Here is a 20,246-nt window from a genome sequence, read left to right on the forward strand (position 1 = left end):
TTGGTTTCGATTTCAACAGTTTTTGAAAAAAGTATTGAAGAACTTTTAGCTTTTGGATTATGCCCTATCAAAATGATTTAAAATATCCACAGGAACATTAAAAATTGTCATAAAAACTTTTTCTGAGCAGTTCTAAAGAATTTTTAGCCTTAATTTGAGTCGTGATTTTTGAGATTTTTGCAAAAGGTCAAAAGGTGTGATGCAACATATCAAAATGGATTAAAATTTCGACACAAAATTGAAAATTTCCATCAGAACTTTACTTGAGCTGGTTTGAAAATTTTGAACAAAAACCCCGAAAAATTTGGTTACGATTTTGGCCATTTATCTTGATTTTTTGAAATCAGCTATAATCGTCAAAAAAATGTCATCACTATACGTTCTAAAATATTTCCCCCGTTTGAAAATTTACATTTTTCGAAAGTTTGGAAATACGTATTGCAGAAGAATAAAAAATAAAAACACGAAATCACCCAAAAATACATAGTTGGGGAATTTTCTAATTTTCAGCTGCTCAGCAGAACCCTGAAAGTTGTCGTGGATCTTGATGGTAATGGCCAAGGTCGACGCAAAATCTCAAACACTATCTTTTGGAACTGGGCCAATCTTTTCAAAACGGGTTGGGTAGGGGTGAAAATGTCTACTCTTTTGAAGCCCATATCTTCCTTTCAAGGGCACCTTTGGAGCTAAAAATTTTCTGAGTGATTTTCAACCCGAAATGAAGGGCTCCATTGAATGTCGTCAAAACCTTGCAATCTTCCTAACGTACCTACAGTTTGAATAATTGTCAAAAAAAAAGAGGTGGGAAAAATTTACTCGAACGTTACATTTTTTAGTATAATATTGTGCACATGCACTGATATAAAATTGTATCTACAATTCGTTATAAATAGCATTATGAAAATTAACAAAAACATGAAAGAAATTATTCATCATAGGCATAATTTTCATTTTTTCACTATTCAATCTATCGTCTGCTTGTAAATTTGATAGGATAGCCGATTTTACTCTCGATGGCGAGTACCATACATAGGTGTTCTTTTGTAAATTCCTTGACACTGGTTGATAAATGATAATTGAGCAAAATGTAAGCGATTTGCGTTTTGTTGAACATCATCGCGTACTTTCCAGCTGTTGAACAATCAGCATGTAATTAAAACGAACATAGGTAATTCAGATTTACATATCTACCTATACTGGAGAATATATCGAATTATCGAATGCTGTAGGACAGACATTCGTTTTGTGACATTTACCTACGCAAGATCTTCCTCCAATTCCAAAGGTCAGCTCGCTGGTTTTAGGACGTGTTCTTACCGCTTCTTCGTTAAAATGTTCGGGATCATATACTTCTGGATTTTTGTATAAATCAGGATCATAATTCGCGAAAGCTATGAGAGCCACAACTAACGTGTTTGCTGGAACTACCTTATTGTCTGGACGTGCATTCAATAGTAGGTGAAAGAACAATTAGGTACTCGAATTATTGCAAAAAGTAAAAAAAAATCAGACAAGTGTGTACCTTTCAATACCACATCCTTATGAAGACGTCTGTCAGTTATCGCTACTGGGCTATACATTCGTAGTGATTCTTTGATGCATTGTTCCAAGTATGTCATATTATGGAAAATATCATTTTGGTTTAATGTACCATCAGCATTCTTAAATTTCAAAACTTCTTCGTATGCTTTTTGCTGTAATAATTGGTATGAGTAGTGTTAGTCGTTGATGAGTATTGAATTGATAAGAAACTGGAATCCCTACGAACCTACCTGAATATCTTGATGCATCGCTAGCATCAGCATTATAAAACTTGAAGTCAGTGGTGATGATTGAATTCCCTTTAAACATGAGAAAGTCAAACGTTATAATTAAATTAAATTTGGAGTTAATCGCAGTGGCTGCTGGTGCAGTGACTCTACTATGTACTTACCGCTCCCAACACCCCTAACAATTCGTCTCTTATGCGTGTTTCTGAAATATTCGGTTCTCTGAAGCTGTATCTGACGAGTGAATCGATCAATGATTTGGATTTGTCATCTGTAACAGCAAATGAAATTTGTAGTTAAAACCCTTCACATCATTTTCAACAAACTGAAAATCAATATGGAAAAACTTCCAAATTAATCTCAAAAATTTCATTCAAAACCCCATAATCAACTTGTACCGGGTATTCCTTGACAGGTGTTAATCCCTTCGCCTGGTAATACACCAATTCAAACCACGCAGATGTAAGTTGGTTTATCGATCCTAAAAATCGAAGGGGAAAAATTACAGGCCATTTGATTGCCAATAATCTTTGAGGTAAGTACATACCTAGCGCAATTCCTCAACTATCATAACTTAGAGCTGTGGGATCAAAAAGATTTTGGGATTGGATTTCGGTTGTGGGATTGAAATTTATTCATTTTGGGATTAGATTTGCTTCAGGATTCGTTCTTCTAAATTTTCATTTCAGTTTCGGGACTCGTTTCAGGATTGAAAAAAATTGTTCCAGTTTGGGGATGAATCAGTTCCAGTTTCAGGATTTCCATTTCAACTAATTTTGAGTCCAAATTGGCCAATGAACCCTGCCAGGGGTCTAAAAAATGGGATGTTTTGACATGGGGAATCTGATGGTGTCATTAGTTCAACGTTTCAAATGCATATTTTGCTCAATTCGTCGAGTAATTTTCATTATAATCTGAATGAATGATGATAAATGATGTAAAATGACAATTTATCAAAAAAAATTGAGGGAAAAAGGCAAAAATTGAAATCCTGAAACCAAAATGATTCCGTTTCAGTTCTGGGATTGTTTTGTGTTCAAAATGATATTGGTTCCGGGATTTTTTCGGTTTGGGGATCAAGAAAAATAACGATTTTGGATTTGAATCAGGATTCAATCGGTTCTGGTTTTGGGATCATTTTGGATCCACAGCTCTGAATTAATAATTATGTAGAGAAGGAGCGCCTTCAGTTTTAGACCTAGGCAAAATGTAGTCATGTTCTTTTTTGAAGAACATTCAAAGTTCCATAACTTCAGTCAAGTACCTATATCAATTGTTGGTACATCTTCAACATTGAAGGAGCTAAGGTAAGAGTGCCTATTAGTACGCACCGCCTATTAGTACGCATTGCGTTTTTCTCGCGATTGGTAACACTGATCGAAAATTTGACCACACCATGACGTAGCTGACTAATGACCCTAGTTTCTCCGAAAAAATCACGCAGTTTGATTGAAAACTCTGTCTCTGAGAATAATTTGAATGAAAAACTGTGTTTTGGATTTTTTTTTCATCAAAATGGGAAATGAGATTGAACATATTAAAATAATGTTATTTGGTAAGTACGAGGGGCGGCTGAAAAGTTTTGCACAGTGCGCTCTGACAGAGAGCCTAAATCACATATTGAACTGAGTGAGTGCTTATTTTGTAGCTTGAAGTCTGAGGAACACGATGGTGTATTCAGTTTTTTGATACATCAAATAGAAAAAATTTTGAACGAGTCCAAAGCGTCAGGTGGTTTCTGTTTTGGTGCACGTTAGAGATAAACCAAGTCACACATTGCAATGTAATGAGCGCTCCAGCGGCGAGCCTGATTCTTGAATCAAACCGTGTTTGTGCTCATTTTGTAGCTTGAAGTCTAAGGAACACGGTGATGTGCTTATTTTTTCTGTTTGACTCATGGAAATTTTTTTGAAGGGATTTGAACTGACCAAATGATATTTCTTAAGTCATTCTGGGTAGACCAGTGAACTTTGCGCTCTAGCGAAGAGCCTAATCCTTGAATTTAGCCGTGTTTGTGCTCATTTTGTAGCTTGAAGTCTCAGGAACACGATGGTGTATTCAGTTTTTTTTGTTAAACTTGTTGGAAGAATATTGCGTGTATCCGAAGGGATTGAGGAGTTTTGTAAGTGAAAATTCAAATTTACCAAAGTACACCATGACACTTCAAACTCGTTTAAAATTTTTTGTGTACGTCAATCAAAAAAACTGAATACACCACCGTGTTCCTGAGACTTCAGGCTACAAAATAAGTGCACACACGGTTTGATACACGCATTAGTCTTGCTACTAGACCACAATGTACGAGCTCTATTCAACGTGCACAGAAAAATTTTCCTCGGACGCTACGGATTCGTTCAAAATTTTTTCTATTAATCATATCAAAAAACTGAATACACCATCGTATTCCTCAGACTTCAAGCTACAAAATGAGCACTCACTCAGCTTAATAATGTGAATTTAACTCTCTGCCAGAGCGCACTGTGCAAAACTTATCAGCCGCCCCTCGTATCTTATACCAATCGATCCGTAATTTTATCTAGTTTCTTATGAAAAAAAAGACATTTCGAAAATATTATTTTATTATAGAGCTAGACATCATTTTATGTCAGAACAAAAAACTTCCTATAAGTACCCACCCCCTAAGTCCTATTAGTACGCATCATTTTTGCATGTAAATTTTCATTTTTTTGATCATTTTGCATTAAAATGAATAAAATTAGCTGAAATTGGTACCTTAGTCCATCTAAGTTCAAGATTATGAAGTCTGATCATGATACTGACGCTAATTTCAAAAAAATGGACAAAAAATATGATGTCAAAAAAATGTATTTTTTGAAAATCTGAAAACTTTGCTTTTTCAGATATTTGAATTGCTAATTTGGTTTTTTTACACAGTAATTCCCTCTAAATATGCCATTACACTTTTTCATTGCTTTTTGTTGGATTTCTTACCATTTTCAACGTGTATTTACTCATGCGTACTTATAGGCGGACGTTTGCGTACTAATAGGAAGGTACCTTCCTATTAGTACGCATTTCAGTTGCCCTCATTTTTGCGTTATTACAAAAAAACAGCAATGGGAAACTCAAAAGTGAGTAAGCAGTTATGTAGCCAAGGGTTCAAAGTTTATGTGTACAAAATTTCATAAATTTTTATGCACAACTCTGTGAGCTGGAGCGTCTCAAACCTTAACCGCGTACTAATAGGCACTCTTATCTTACATACGATTGCTTAAAATCAGTGTTGTGCCGTAGATTAGGTACACCATGTAGAATACATGGACATTCTACGCGTAGAATAGCAGGTGTAGAATAGCCTAGAAAAAATGTAGAATGCGTAGAATAAATGTGCAGACATTTTTTTTTTTTCGAAAAACTTTTGTTTTTTCCATCATTTAATTTATAATCAGTTTGCATAATTAAAATAAAGAACATCCAAATTGAAATTTCACATTTCATTTCCTGAACTAAAAAGTTGAACTTTCATTTTTCAAGGCGCATTTTGGCTAATTAAACAATTTTTTGGCTTTCAGATGGGTGATTTTGCTGCATTCTACGCATTTTACACTGTATTTTACTCATTCCCTGCTTAAAATTTTCAAAATACTCTGGCGCCTTCAAGTCTGAGTTTAGCCAACAATAATTGATGTAATGTAAGATGTAGAACATTGCACCTAATTGAAGGTGTTAGAGCACACTGAAAATTTTAAGTGATCACAGGTCCTTCAATTTTTAAGATAAGCAAAAATTGAAAATCTTTTTTATACTCCTTGAAGAATTCTATAACGTGGCGAAGTCAAATTGAAGCTATATGTATAACTTATAGCTGTGTTGACACTGGCTTATAACCAGCCATTCCAAATCGCTAGATTACTTTTGCGATATAAACCGATTGATCCAAGGATATATCTCTATTCGATGATCGAGATATACATATACCAAGTAACTGGTCTGCTGTCTTCAAAACAATCTTAAATTCAGACTGTAATGCATCGATAAATTTGTTCATCAAAACTCCTTGGAGTTCAGTCATCAATGTATAACGCAATAATGTGTGATGTACAACTATGCCTAGTGTGTATACCCTACTACCCATTGCGTAGATGCAGTTGGTAACACTGGCTGATGCATCATGCGACGAGCTTACGAGCAAGTATTGTAGTTTTTGTAGTCGACGCGTTAACTCTTTCACCCGCCATGTTAAACAGGCACGATTAAGTTCACCAGGAAATTACCTTGTTTTATACTCCTTATCCTCACGCTAATGTATAAATTGTTAACGTAACCCTCATTATTATCCTTAAGTATTAGAAGATCTTTGGTTCACTGCAACCACTTATAGGGCCTAGACTTGCTTGTACTTCTTGTATGTTCATAAGTCTAATTGTTACATAAGGAGTGTAATTTATCTGCCAAATATATTAGTAATTGCATTCATGACACGTGTTCTTATTTAATATATTTGGTTATGTGATGGTATAATATTTACCTACGTCCCCCCATTGAGCTATTTGGATTCCTGGTATATGGTATTAGATATATTCCTAGGAATATATTCTATCCTAAAGACCTTGCACCTTTACCCTGTTAATCCTCCATACAATCCATACATAAACCCATTCCATAACCTTTAATACCTATTTATATCATTACAAATGAGTTTACAATTTTTCCCATTATGCGTCATGGCAAAGACGTACATGCAAGAATCTTCTTTACTCTGTACAAAACCAAGTTTTTTCATAAAAGCATGGAAATAGTCGAGGAATTACACTACATGGCCTGTAACTCTGCCCCTTCAATTTTTAGGGTCGGCTAACCAACTTACATCAGTGTGGTATGGGTTGGTGTATCATCTGTCAAAGGGTTTGATACTAGTTCCAAAACACCCAGTACAACAATGGCCGACATCAAAATTTACATCAACTACGTTGTTATCTATCATAATGAGTAATGATAAGAGAGTCCTTAATCCTTACCATCATCTTCATCCGGAGCATCATCATTATGCCTTGAATTTTTGTAATCTTCAATGTTTTTTTTCAATACCTGAAACAAAAAAACAAATATAGGTAATAAGAAGTTGCCCTAAAACCATCAAAATTGGATTTAAAGAAGTTTATCTAGTTGAAAGAACAAGGATTTACCACTGTCGGATACTGCCGAAAGTTCTGAACGCAATTAGGTTTACCTATCATCCATAAGTATATCTTGTTGATATAATGTAACGTAAGCCAAGGCATTTGGATACGTTTTACCGTGAGCTCAACAGCGCTGAAAAAGACATCGTTTATGTTTCACTAGAGTTACTTACTCTTACACTCAAGTTCATGTCTGGTCTTAATTTTTTGATTGATTGTAAGTCTTACTCGAGTGAATATCCGCAAAAGTCTTCTGCAACTTTTCCACCAGCTTTGGTTGAAACACCATATAAAGTTTCTGAAGTAACATAAAATGGCACAAGTTGAATTTTAAATGCAGAATTACATGACGTTGGTATCTATAATTTGATGTTCACGAGAAAAATGTGAGAAGACAAGACGTCTCTATTTTTACCTACAAGTACGTCTAGAGTTGCTCTCAACATCAGTTTCCGAGTATCTATTTCTTTACCACTGTTTGCGATTGGTTTTAGCTTTTCGATGAGCTCTAGAGCATTACTTTTGAACGTTTCCTCATATTTCGTTAGCATTTTCGAGCTGAAAGCAGGCGCTACCATTTTTTTAGATAGCTTCCATTCTTCATCTGGAAATTTTTCGCCAACATAGGAGAAAAATTAATGGAATATTTTTACAATATTACGTGTACGTTTTACTTTGAGCAGTGACGTGTGGAGATGGACTTGAACGTTACAAGAACCAATAGGTTGTGAACGCAAAGGCAGGCACTTTCTTAAAAAACCCCCAGACCCCCCAAAAAAGATTTTTTTGCTGGAATTTTCGAATTTTGATTTTATTGCTTCTTTATATGGTTCCTTTTTTTTCAAATTGCAACTATATGTGATCAAGGATTTCTTCAGAGTGTCCAACAGTCCTAAAAACCGTAGACCACCCCCCCCCCAGACAACAAATTCTCCAATAATTGTCCCCACATCACTGCTGGTGTTCTCTTGTAACTGTGTAGGTAATTTAATTAGGTATCTTACGTGGTGCATTCATTATCGATACACCCACAAATTCATCAATTGTTCCAAGAAAATCACGATCTGTGCTCTGGGTGAAAACAGCCTGTTGAACAATACCATCGTGTTAAAAATAGGTACGTGAAAAAAATCAGTTTTCGTGAAAAATATAAAAAGTACTGACCGCAATATCGTCGTATTTTTTCAAAAATAAACATGGTACTGGCCCAAGCCAGAACGTGACGCGATCATGTTTCATAATATTTTCGAATCTTGAAAGTAAACCTGATGGATAAAATATCAACGTAAGTATTATTATCGATAGCAGTAGGGAATAGTTTACCTTATATTCAAGGTGAGTCGTATTACCATCCAAAGGACCAAACAGCATGTATGCATTTCCAATCAATGGATATTTGCGATACGAAGGGAACTGTGCAAGTAGTTCGTTTAGTCTCTTGTTTTTCGACTTGCGAAGATAACTCATCAAAATTGCAATTAAAATTACGCATGCTGATATCAGTATAACGTTCATACTGAAGAAGAAAAAATCCGCACTTAAAAACAGAACTACACTGCAACAAATCTAAATCAATTTTCAAACGAATCGGTTATTGAATTAAACGATAGAATCGAAACTGTTTATTAATGCCAAACAAACGTGTAAGCTGCGCGGAAAAAATCACTACCTATTAAAAATCCGGAAAAATGATCGAAGTTCACGGGCAACAACCTTCTGATGCGGTACACTAAGCGTGTACCTATCGAGAAATAAGTATCTAGGCATCTAGTTCTTGTCGCACAAGTCATGTCTATGTTGGATACACATACACCTACAGGCATTTTATGTGCTTATTTATTGGGGTTTTCCAACTTTTTTCATTCTTTAAGTATATTGCTGCTAGGCAGTTTCATCTCTTCTCATCATCTCATCTCGTAATCGACCTTGACGTGTTTAATGATTTTTTCCTCCACTTTTGTTCATTTTTAGAAAAGATGTTTGTGATGGTTGAAAATCATTTATTTTTCAACTCTCGAAAATAATTATCAAACGGTAATTGAAATTGAATTTCGAAAGCAAGATGTGACAAAATTGACCAAATGAGCTAAAATTTTTGCAAGTGCAGTCTGGGCCCCAAACCCCACTAATTTTACTGAAGAATGGTACAACGGTTCTCCATAAATTTTCAGTTGCTGTCTGCCGGCTTCTGGAGCGGGTTGAAATTTCTGGATGAAAGTCAACTTTTGCTACAGGCTCCAGACTAGCTCGGAAATGATAACAGTCGATTTGGAAGGTCGACGACGTTGGTTCATTATGTACTATAGAGGATACGACACGAGACCTGCTTTATAATATGACCAACTACAAGCCGAGGGGAACAGAAACGGTAAAGATAGTTTGAGTAATGCCAATTTATCCCGCTGGATGGTCTTGGCAGCGCTGCAGCTTAAAAAGCATTGGAAGTTGGAGTATTTTTTTTCTTATCACGTTATCACTGTACCTACTACGTACATGGAAATTGTTGAATATTTTTGCCATTTTCAAAAGTTTTCCTAAAATCAACTTCAGCAGCTGAAGATTTTATTCTGAGGTGTGGGTGACCTCTGCTTTCAGTGAGCCGAATTTCAGCTCAATAGCCAGTTGACCAGTTGTAAAGGTTCCCTTGTTGAAGGGAAGGGAAGGGAACCCTTTATTTGATTGAAGTGCAACCTCCAATTTCAACGAAACCAAGCTAGATCGAATAAGCATGTGTTGAAACCTACATACTTGACCAACATTTTACGTGCTCAGATTCGATTTTGGATTTTTGGTCAATTTTCAAAAATTTTAAATATTAAAAAAAAAACTATTTTTGAGTTTTTATGAAATGCATTTTCTATTTAGGTATAAAAAAAGCATATGGGTGGATAATTGCTTCATTTCATCATCCCTTCCCTCCTCGATAATTAGGTATCTATTTTGAGCCATCCTGGAACTCCCGTGAGTTTTCATTTTTCTCCAGATATTTCAAATTGCTTGAGGTGTGAAATGAACTTGAACTGATGTATTTGGTCATCTTCTCGACAATTTTTAGCGGATCATGCGAAATTCTAGGCGTGCAAAATCAAGAAAAATTTAACGAAAAATAAAATAATATCAGCTTTTTGGCTAATTAGGTAATTATTAAAATTTGCTCGTGAGTCGTAAGTTATGTACCTACCTAATAGAAAATCAACGCTCATTGATATTTTTATACTTCCAATGCCCGAATTTTTTATGGGTTTTTCTACTTCTAGTGTAACGGAATATTTTTTTCACTTGTTTTGTATTTTTTTTGTAGAAAACCCAACATCCTTAGGCAAAATTTTACCTAGTCTTTATCTCTTTCAAGATCACATTTTAACGAGCCTATACCTAAAAATGAAATCATAGCAGATAATACGAGTAGAAAGATCAACGTAGTCTGTAGTAAATTTTTACGATCTTGGCTACTTACTTACCACTTGAGTAGGTACGTCTTACGAACCGGTGTTTTTCAAGTTGATGAGCTAGGTACCTACCTAATGATGGCTGTTTCCGTACAGTTATCTAATGCAAACGTTTATTTGTTCGCATGTGCCAGTAACAGGTTTGATTTTAATCAGGAAAAGAACGTAGTAACCAGTTTTTTTTAGAAATTTTATGGACGAACGTTTTAAAGATCGAGGTGTTGTTCGACTTTAAAGTCAATGGCGGGTTCAAAGATAGTAAAATCTGAGAAAATTGGCCCAAATTTGGTAAAAAGGGCCCACAAAGTCAAATTATCATAGTGAATGATACCCTAAAACGTCCAATGACAAAATCATTATAAAAAATACAATCAAATGATTTATTTGTCTCTATTTAACTATTCATAATTGACGACCGGTCACGCCTGCTGGTAAATCTAATCGGGTATCCGATTTTACTTCTGATGCTGATATCCATTTTCAAATGTGTTTTTGTGAACTCCTCGACATCGGTTGATATTCGATAATTGAGCAAAATGTGAGCAACTTGTGTTTTGATGAGCAGCATCGCGTACTTTGAACCTATCAAATAATCAGTATGTGATTGAAACTGGCATAAAGAGTATATCTACCTAATTAAAAAACATTCCAAATTAATAATTAGTACATATTCTTTAGTTTACCTAAACATGATCTGGGCCCATAACCAAAGCTTAGCTGGCTTGTTTTAGGTCTTGCTTCTACAGCTTTCTCGCTAAAATGCTCCGGATCGAATTTCTCAGGATTTTTGTATAAATCAGGATCGTAATTCGAAAAATGTATAAACGTTGTAACATAAGTATTTGCTGGAATTATCATATTATCTGGACGAGGGAAAAACATAAAAAATATAATTCTTCATATTGTTGCGTTTGAGAAACAACGAGACGATTGTGCATACCTTTCAATAAAATATCTTTATGAACACGTCTGTTCGTATGAAATACTGGAGTAAACATCCGTAATGTTTCTTTGATGCATTGTTCCACATATGGCATATTGATGATGATATCGTGAGGCTTGAAGGTGCCATCGTCAGTCTTGATTTTGAAAACCTCTTCATAAGCTTTTTGCTGTAATAGGTTGCAAGTGTAGGTAGTTTTATTTGTTAATGAGTAAAAGAATGCCCCTCCAAGTGACAATAATTTTACGAATTCAAACACAGTTAGACTCACTCACCTGAATGTCTTGATGCATTGCCAGCATTAACATTAGAAAACTCATGTTCAATGGTGACGTTTCGATTGCCTTTAATAATGCATAATGCATAAATGATGATGTATTTGTAATTTGTCAATGATAGAAGACTTACCTTTTACTTAAAATTTACTCGAGTAGGTACTTACCGCTCCCATTATTTGTAATAATTCGTCTCTCATACGTATTTCGGTGACACTGGGTTCTTTAAAACTAAATCTGACCAGTAAATCGATTATTGCATGGGAGGTGTCGTCTGTAACAGCAAATCAAATTCAGTTGGAAAAATTCAACTTCCTTGTGATCCAAAAGCTCTCACTGCGAGTAACTACATATATGGAAATTAAATATCACAGTTCGGTGTACCTAGGTATGACAATAGAGGTATCCGCAACCCCCTCCCCACACCCGTAGATCTTCTTGGATACAATTTTTTTTATTAAAGGGGACATCCCAAGGAACATTATAAAACAAATTTACCAAAAAAATGGCCTTACCAACCAAATGGTCGCCATTTTGATTGACAGGTGAGCTGAAATCGCAGATTTTGCTTTCTGAGATCGAAAGAGCACGCAAAAATATACTTATCACTAGCTACAATTTCAGATGCTGAGTGGATTTTTCGATTTTTTTGGCAAATTTTAAAATGAAGTTTGGGTTAAAAATAAGAGAAAAAAAATTTAGAAAGGCTAAATTTGGGATACACCTTATTTTTGACTTACCAAATCGATCAAAAACGATTTTGATCCACTTCGAGCTGTTTATAGAGCCCCCTGCAAATTTTTGAAACTTGAAATTTCCACAAAATTTTCCAAATTACGAGCCAATTAATTTGAAACTTGTTTAAAGGTCACGATACTGGAGAGCAACCGCCCTGAATTTTTACAATTTTTTTTGAACCCTATAACGACCCTGAATTCCACTTTGAAAACTTCTTTTTTTCAGGGATCAAAAAAATGCGCTGCCAAAATGAAGTTACTACCTGCCTCATTCAGAAAAGTGCAATTTTGAAATTTTTACCCCGCACAACGAGGGGGTGGACCCTCAAAAAGGTGATTTTGGGGACATGGTCGGGACCGAAAAAACTCGACGGGGTTGTGTTGGGGGACTTCTCCCGATGCCAAATATGTATTTTTTTTCCGTGAAACCCTGCACAACTGCATATGGCACTTTGAATGCGATTTTTATGCATTTTTGCATGGCCATTTTTGATGGTAAAATGGCTCTTATGTCCAGGATATGACTGGGGACCGAACGATTCTTGGACGTTTGTTAGACGGGGTTATTTGAAGCCCAACTGCGCAAAAACGGCGAAAAAATACGATCACAATGCGATTTTATGAGCACTAATAGGCTTGTTACCACTCCCCCACCCCCAGAATTGAATAATGCATTGTCTATTCGATAATATCGATACGACCCATCAAAATGGTATAAAATTTCGCGCCGAACTCAAAAATCGCAATCATTTTTAATTCTGACTCCCCGCGGTGGAGTTTTGCCCCCCAAACTGAATATAACAATGATATTAAACAAACTTTGCACATTACACGTCGATACTGAGGATTTATGTGTATGCAATCGGAATAATTCTCATATTCGTTGCTTGGGAATATTTTTGCTTCAAAATTTTTCATTTAATCTCCACCCCCTCCCTTCCCCTTTAAAGACTATGATTGAATATGGATTTGAAAACTTGAACATGACCTATCAAAATTGTATAAAATTTCGCGCTGAACTTGGAAATTGCAGTCATTTTTCATTTTGACCCCCTCGGTGGAGTTTTGCCCCCCTCCCTCCATAAAGTCAGAACATGGATTTGAAAACTTGGACGCGACCCACGTGGAAAAAACCTACTGAAAACCTACTGACTTATGTAGTATTATATTACACAGCAGTAGTTTGTCAGTAGTTTTTCATCACACACCAGTGGTGCTTCAATACTGCATTCTTTACTACCCTGCAGTGTTTCACTACATAGTAGTGGTGATGTGGTGGTAATCCACTATGCATCAGTGACACTCCACTAGTGAACACTCCACACACCAGTGGTGATGGAGTGACAATCAATACTTACAGTAGGCTGGTGAGTAGGTTTTCACCACATATCAGTAACACTTCACCACTCCATGTCCTACAGACTGGTAGTATGTTTACCTACACACTACCAGTGTGTAGGTAAAAACTTTTTGCAACCTTACTGCCAGGAGTAAGATTTCACCACACACTACTGATGTGTATGATGTTTAGTGGTGAAATATCACTAATATGTAGAGTGATGTTTACCTACACACTACATGTGTGTAGGTAAAAACTTTTTGCAACCTTACTTCTGGGAGTAGAGATTTCACCACACACTACTGCTGATAGGATATTGAGCAGTGAAGCGTCACTAATTGTAGAGTGATGTTACACTACACACTGCTGATGTGTCATAAAAACTTTAAACAGCCTTACTGCGGGGAGTAGGAATGCCACCACACACCACTGATGTATAGGATATTGAGTAGTAAAGTGTCACTAATTATGTAGAGTAATTTTCACCCACACAAAAAAACCTATTGTTAGCAGTAGTTTTTTATGAGTGCGCTGTGGTGAAACACTAGTCTTTTTCTCAATTTTATAACCAAGATTCTCAAAGAAAAAATTTAATGCTCCAAAAAACAAAATTTCATTGATCCTTTTCTTCAAGAATTTCAACAGCTCACAAGGAAAATTTTTTATTCCTTATTCCAATAAAATTGGAATAAAGTGTATGTTAAGATGACTTGTTTTTTTTTCTAATCAAATTTAATTTTGGAATTTTAATTTCATAAAAATAATAACCAACTGGTAATTACAAAAATTAAAATTGATTTTTTTTTTGAGAACAAAATTTTTATGTTTTTGGAAATTATAAAATTTCTGTTTTAAATAAAATAAAATTTTATGCAAAGAGAAAAAGCATAATGATTTTGAAAATAAATTGGAAATTTCATTATGAAATTTGAAGGAGAATGTAGGCAAGTAAGAATAATAGGTAATATTGAGAAATTACCAAGTGTGAAAAAAATTTAATTCTCAAAAGAAATTTATGAATAAGATTAAAAATTAAAATTAATTCATTTTCCATGAACATTTTTTTCTTTTGAAAAATTCTGATGCCACTGCATCTAGAAATAGCATCCGATTTCAAACTTCAATAAAATTCCCTGAAACACCCCCTAAAATGAAATTTAATAAAAATATAAAACACCAGCATTGCTAGTTTACCCAATTTTATTTTAATTCAGTTGAGATGTTTAGGTAGGTATGTTTTTCTTTATGAGCCATTGAAGTTGTTAAGAAAAGGAAATTTTTCTTTGATAGTCTTATGAAAAAATTCAGAAAAGAATTAAAAAATTAATTTTCACCAATTGATAGAATTTTTCTATAAATTTCTATCAACTTGCCTCTTCGTTTCCATCTGAATCTGTAAATTTTACTTCGAAAATCAGCATTATTTGTTAGGATAAATTTGAGGAAAATCCTGATTTTTTAAAAAGAGTGATAAATCTGATTTGAAATTTATAAGTTGAACTTTTTTCCCCCATTAAACTGACAATTTTTTTTGAAAAAGTATAGATCTAATAGGCAGATAATAACATCACATAACTATTTCTTATTTTTTTTCCAAAAAATAATTTCTTACTTAAGTATAAACTTGACTTAAACAGCTCAAACACATCTCAAAAAATTTGGAAAATTATTCCCCACATATTCATGTTTTTACCAAGACAAATAACTCAAAATTGGTTTAAAAAAATTTCTTCCCTGAATGGGGCTCGATCGGCATATATGCATCATTTAGGTGTACTTTAGTCACCAGCACTGGTGGTGTGCTCCTCTAAACCATGGTAAGTAAGTAGCAGCATTCCTCATCAGTAGAGAAATACAGTAGGATACAGTAGGACAAATCAGAGGTGATTCCAAGTAGGTAAGTGCCAGTAGTGATCACCACTTCTGAATGTAGTAGAACACCACTATTGTAAACAAAAATAGTGTTTCCTGTAGTGATTCACTACTACCCTGTAGGTATTGGCACCTACCTACTGCAAGTAGGTTTTTGCCAATAGTGATTTTTTACTACACTATTTCCCTAGTAGTGAATCTTCACTGTCAACACTACTACCTTATCAGTAGTGTTTCCTAATTGGTTTTTGCCAGTGGTGATTCTCTACTACACTACTAACTAATGACATTTTCCTATAGGGAAAATTACTGGGACAACTACAGTTGTTCCACTGATTTTTCACTACAGGGAAACCCACTCACAAGTAGTAGTAATGGATCACTACTGGCAAAAACCAATTAGTAAACACTACTGATTCTTTATATTTAAAACTAGTAGGTTTTTTCTACATGGGGACCCATCAAAATGACATAAAATAATCTGAAAATTTGACCTCACTTTACTTATCATAATATGGATGTCCATCCTAAGAAAAAATATATTCTCCCCAAGAGAATCGTCATGAAAGGGGGGGGGGATCGATACCTCTATTGATGCTGGTACTTTCAAGAAATTTAATTGATGCATTTGTGTGTTTCCTTACCATTACTAGGCGCGTTATCATCACGTTGTAAATCTTGAAAATTTTTTATGTTTTGTTTCAATACCTGAAAAAAAATATACCTGTATATCGAAAAGTACCTAATTGCTAACCTTTGAAGGTCGCCGATGAAACAGTGAAATTGAAAATATGTGCATGGATTTACCATTGTCGGATACTGTTTGACATCGTGGATAGAATTAGTTTTACCTATCATGTGCAAATAGATCATATTAAGATGGCGTGAAATCAGCCAAGGATATTGGAAACGTTTCACTATGAACTTGATGGCGCTAAACAAAAATGTGTGCTACTTAATGTTCTAATTTAATTTTCCACCTCACTCGAATCTGTATTTTAGGGATCGATGATTTATGATACTTACTCGTGTATAGCAAGGCAAAATGCTTCTCCGATTTTTCCTCCAGTTTGAATTGAAACACCGAATGAACTTTCTGAAATTAATCAAATATAACGAAAGTTCATGGTAAATAGCATAGGGTAGTTTTCCATTGAAAAATATGCAACTAATTTGGGAGACCAACTCTTAGTAAAAAATATGGTCTGTATTTTCGTACTTATCAAAGTTAAGTTTATGCCAAATTTTCAATAAAAATTCTTCAAAAACATTGAAAAAAAATTAAACGATCTTCCTTTTTTTTTTTTTTTTTTTTTACCTATTGGTTTCACACTTCTCAAATCAAGTAAAAATTGACAGAAATGACAAATGATATTTATGTAGGTAGATACGAACTGCATATTTCAAAAATCAGAAATAATATAGTTTCTGGAGGAGAGAGGTAATAGTCCAAACATTTTTCTGCCAGTATAGATTCCTGCTTTGTTGGTAGATTTTTTCAAAGGATTGTTTTTACCTGTAATGGCATCCAGATTTGCTTTCATCAACCAATCCCAAACATCAATTTCTTTACCGGTGTCTGCAACTGGTTTCAACTTCTCGACGAGATGAAAGGAATATTTTTCGAAGACTTTCGCATATTTTGTAAGCATATTTGAACTAAAAGCTGGCGTTAGCATTTTCCTAGATTTGGTCCATTCTTCATCTATACATTTTTTTCCAAGCAAGAAAATATGAAGGTATTTTAATATTTTTATAATGAAATTTTAAGTATAGGTATGTAATTTCACAACTTCATCCATCCCTTTTTAACCCTTAAAAACCCAAGGAAATCCTGAGATGTTATGAAAAAATGCTTTCAATTTCCTGAATTAGATCATCACAAGCATCACATTAACCCACAGTTTGCCCCCCAGCCCCTTAAAGCCGTCTCATAAAAGCCGTACCGATTTATTCAATTTTCCTTGAAAACCGAGAAAGCAAAAACCCCAATGAGGTCAATCATGGAACTGAATGATATAGTATCATTAGGTGTACTGAATGAGTGAAAGCATATCCCCAAAGAACACCCCACCCCTTTTTGGGGGGCAAATTTTCAAAAAAGTTGGGATAAAAAATTGGACCCATGCTCCATTTTTGGATAAACATATTGATGGTAGACCCTTCACAAAATGAAATCATGAAAGGTGTGAAAATGGTGGACCAGAGCGATTTTTAAAAAATTTGATATGCTTGTCTCGATAGAAACCCGAAAAAACAGAGCATGAATACGCAGAGTACATAATATGGAAAATATTATCAAGTAGGCTTGAAATGTCAGAAACAAGAATTGAAAGGAACACAGATGCTTTTAACAGCACATAAGTTCAGATAATCTACAATCCACCCATCAAATCTGTTTATCACTCCGTGGATATTCTTTCTCGATATTTGTCACCAAATAGTTACATCCTACAAAGGTTAGCAGTACAATTGTTTTTCTGCAGAAATATCGAAATACGTTTATCTACCACTTTGAAAAGCTTTACACAGTCAAATTGCAGCACTCCCCGGCATTTCATAATGTTCAAGCATTCATGAAGAAGTCACTATCCCTCCTCGATCATAGATAATGTAGTTCTACATCATGAAAATTGCACGAGCAGAAGTCACTGTTTACAATCATGAGATTGTGCCTAGCGTATGACTACAGGATACAGGGGATTTGAGATTCAGTAAAAAGCTTTCAACTGTTGTTCAATCACAACTCTGAACTTTTGAATGTTTTGAGGAATTTCTCAAAACATTCAAAAGTTCAGAGTTGAAAGCTTTTTACTGAATCTCAAATCCCCTGAATCCTGTAGTCATACGCTAGGCACAATCTCATGATTGTAAACAGTGACTTCTGCTCGTGCAATTTTCATGATGTAGAACTACATTATCTATGATCGAGGAGGGATAGTGACTTCTTCATGAATGCTTGAACATTATGAAATGCCGGGGAGTGCTGCAATTTGACTGTGTAAAGCTTTTCAAAGTGGTAGATAAACGTATTTCGATATTTCTGCAGAAAAACAATTGTACTGCTAACCTTTGTAGGATGTAACTATTTGGTGACAAATATCGAGAAAGAATATCCACGGAGTGATAAACAGATTTGATGGGTGGATTGTAGATTATCTGAACTTATGTGCTGTTAAAAGCATCTGTGTTCCTTTCAATTCTTGTTTCTGACATTTCAAGCCTACTTGATAATATTTTCCATATTATGTACTCTGCGTATTCATGCTCTGTTTTTTCGGGTTTCTATCGAGACAAGCATATCAAATTTTTTAAAAATCGCTCTGGTCCACCATTTTCACACCTTTCATGATTTCATTTTGTGAAGGGTCTACCATCAATATGTTTATCCAAAAATGGAGCATGGGTCCAATTTTTTTATCCCTACTTTTTTGAAAATTTGCCCCCCAAAAAGGGGTGGGGTGTTCTTTGGGGATATGCTCTCACTCATTCAGTACACCTAATGATACTATATCATTCAGTTCCATGATTGACCTCATTGGGGTTTTTGCTTTCTCGGTTTTCAAGGAAAATTGAATAAATCGGTACGGCTTTTATGAGACGGCTTAAGGGGCTGGGGGGCAAACTGTGGGTTAATGTGACGCTTGTGATGATCTAATTCAGGAAATTGAAAGCATTTTTTCATAACATCTCAGGATTTCCTTGGGTGTTTAAGGGTTAACTTGATTAAATTAAATTTTCTGTAAAGATTGAAAAAGCATCCCACTTTACTTATATGTACTTACATCAGGGTGGATCGCCCCCTCCTAAAAGTCAACGGATTGACCTAATTCAACTAATCGAGCCCTTCATTTTGAGTTGGAAGTTACTCAGAGAAATGTTTAGCTCCAGATGTGCCCCTGGAGGGGTGATGTGGGCCCTCAAAGAAGGGGCATTTTCGAAAATATCGTTATGAATTCCCATTTCTCTTCTCCATGGAGCCCACTTCCGGAGCTAAAGATTTTTCTGAGTAACTTTCAACTGAAAATGAAAGTCTCCGCAAAATTTCGGTCAAAATCCGACGACTTTTTTTTTGGCGATTCACCCTATTATACAATCATGCTTATATTGTAACAATGCAGGTAGGTATCTTACGTCTGGCCGTTAATATCCCTTTACCCAGCCACTCGTCTGTTGCTCCGAGGAAGTCACGATCCAAGCTCTGATTTAATACAGTCTGTTAAAGAATACATTTTCCGCGTTAAAAATACGAGCGAATCAAGTTTTGTGCAAAAAAATGAAAGTAAATACTGACAGCGATATCGTCATGTTTTTTCAGAAATAAACATGGTATGGGGCCAAGCCAGAACACTAGACGATCATTACGCTGCATAATTTTTTCAAGCCTTGAAAGTAAACCTGATGGACAATTTATTGTTACTCACAGAAAGATAATCATACCAAAAGCACTAGTATTGGTAATATAGAAATGAGATCAAATATAAATTAGTCAAAATTACCATCCATGGAACCAAACAGCAAATGTGCATTTCCAATCAATGGATATTTGCGATACGAAGGGAATTGTTCAAGTAGCTCGTAAAATCTTGTATTTTTAGAATTACGAAGATATCTCATCAAAATTGCAATTAAAATTACGCTTGCTGATATCAGTATAGCGTTCATATTAAAAAAAGGAAAAATTCACACTCAAAAACAGAACTACGCACAGCAAAAATCTA

The 20,246-nt window shown here is 35.1% G+C and overlaps 2 protein-coding genes across 2 annotated transcripts; both read right to left on the reverse strand.

Annotated features, from left to right (window-relative positions):
• Window positions 1-796: 796 nt before the first annotated feature.
• LOC135846419 (cytochrome P450 4C1-like) lies at window positions 797-8,704 on the reverse strand. Its single transcript, XM_065365501.1, has 12 exons — window positions 8,260-8,704; window positions 8,075-8,175; window positions 7,915-7,996; window positions 7,326-7,514; window positions 7,139-7,208; window positions 6,917-7,043; window positions 6,749-6,818; window positions 1,934-2,040; window positions 1,773-1,841; window positions 1,523-1,694; window positions 1,257-1,436; window positions 797-1,131 (listed from the first exon to the last, which is right to left on the reverse strand). The coding sequence occupies exons 1-12, from the start codon at window positions 8,423-8,425 to the stop codon at window positions 968-970; spliced, it is 1,497 nt and encodes a 498-aa protein (XP_065221573.1). The 5' UTR covers window positions 8,426-8,704; the 3' UTR covers window positions 797-967.
• Window positions 8,705-10,715: 2,011 nt separating this feature from the next.
• Window positions 10,716-19,918, reverse strand: LOC135846425 (cytochrome P450 4C1-like). The gene is made up of 11 exons (XM_065365510.1): window positions 19,820-19,918; window positions 19,660-19,741; window positions 17,042-17,230; window positions 16,552-16,621; window positions 16,333-16,459; window positions 16,170-16,233; window positions 11,745-11,851; window positions 11,578-11,646; window positions 11,300-11,471; window positions 11,043-11,222; window positions 10,716-10,941 (listed from the first exon to the last, which is right to left on the reverse strand). The coding sequence occupies exons 1-11, from the start codon at window positions 19,895-19,897 to the stop codon at window positions 10,754-10,756; spliced, it is 1,326 nt and encodes a 441-aa protein (XP_065221582.1). The 5' UTR covers window positions 19,898-19,918; the 3' UTR covers window positions 10,716-10,753.
• Window positions 19,919-20,246: the final 328 nt, after the last annotated feature.

This window comes from Planococcus citri, chromosome 5 (genome assembly GCF_950023065.1).
Source record: "Planococcus citri chromosome 5, ihPlaCitr1.1, whole genome shotgun sequence".
NCBI classification, from domain to species: Eukaryota; Metazoa; Arthropoda; class Insecta; order Hemiptera; family Pseudococcidae; genus Planococcus; species Planococcus citri.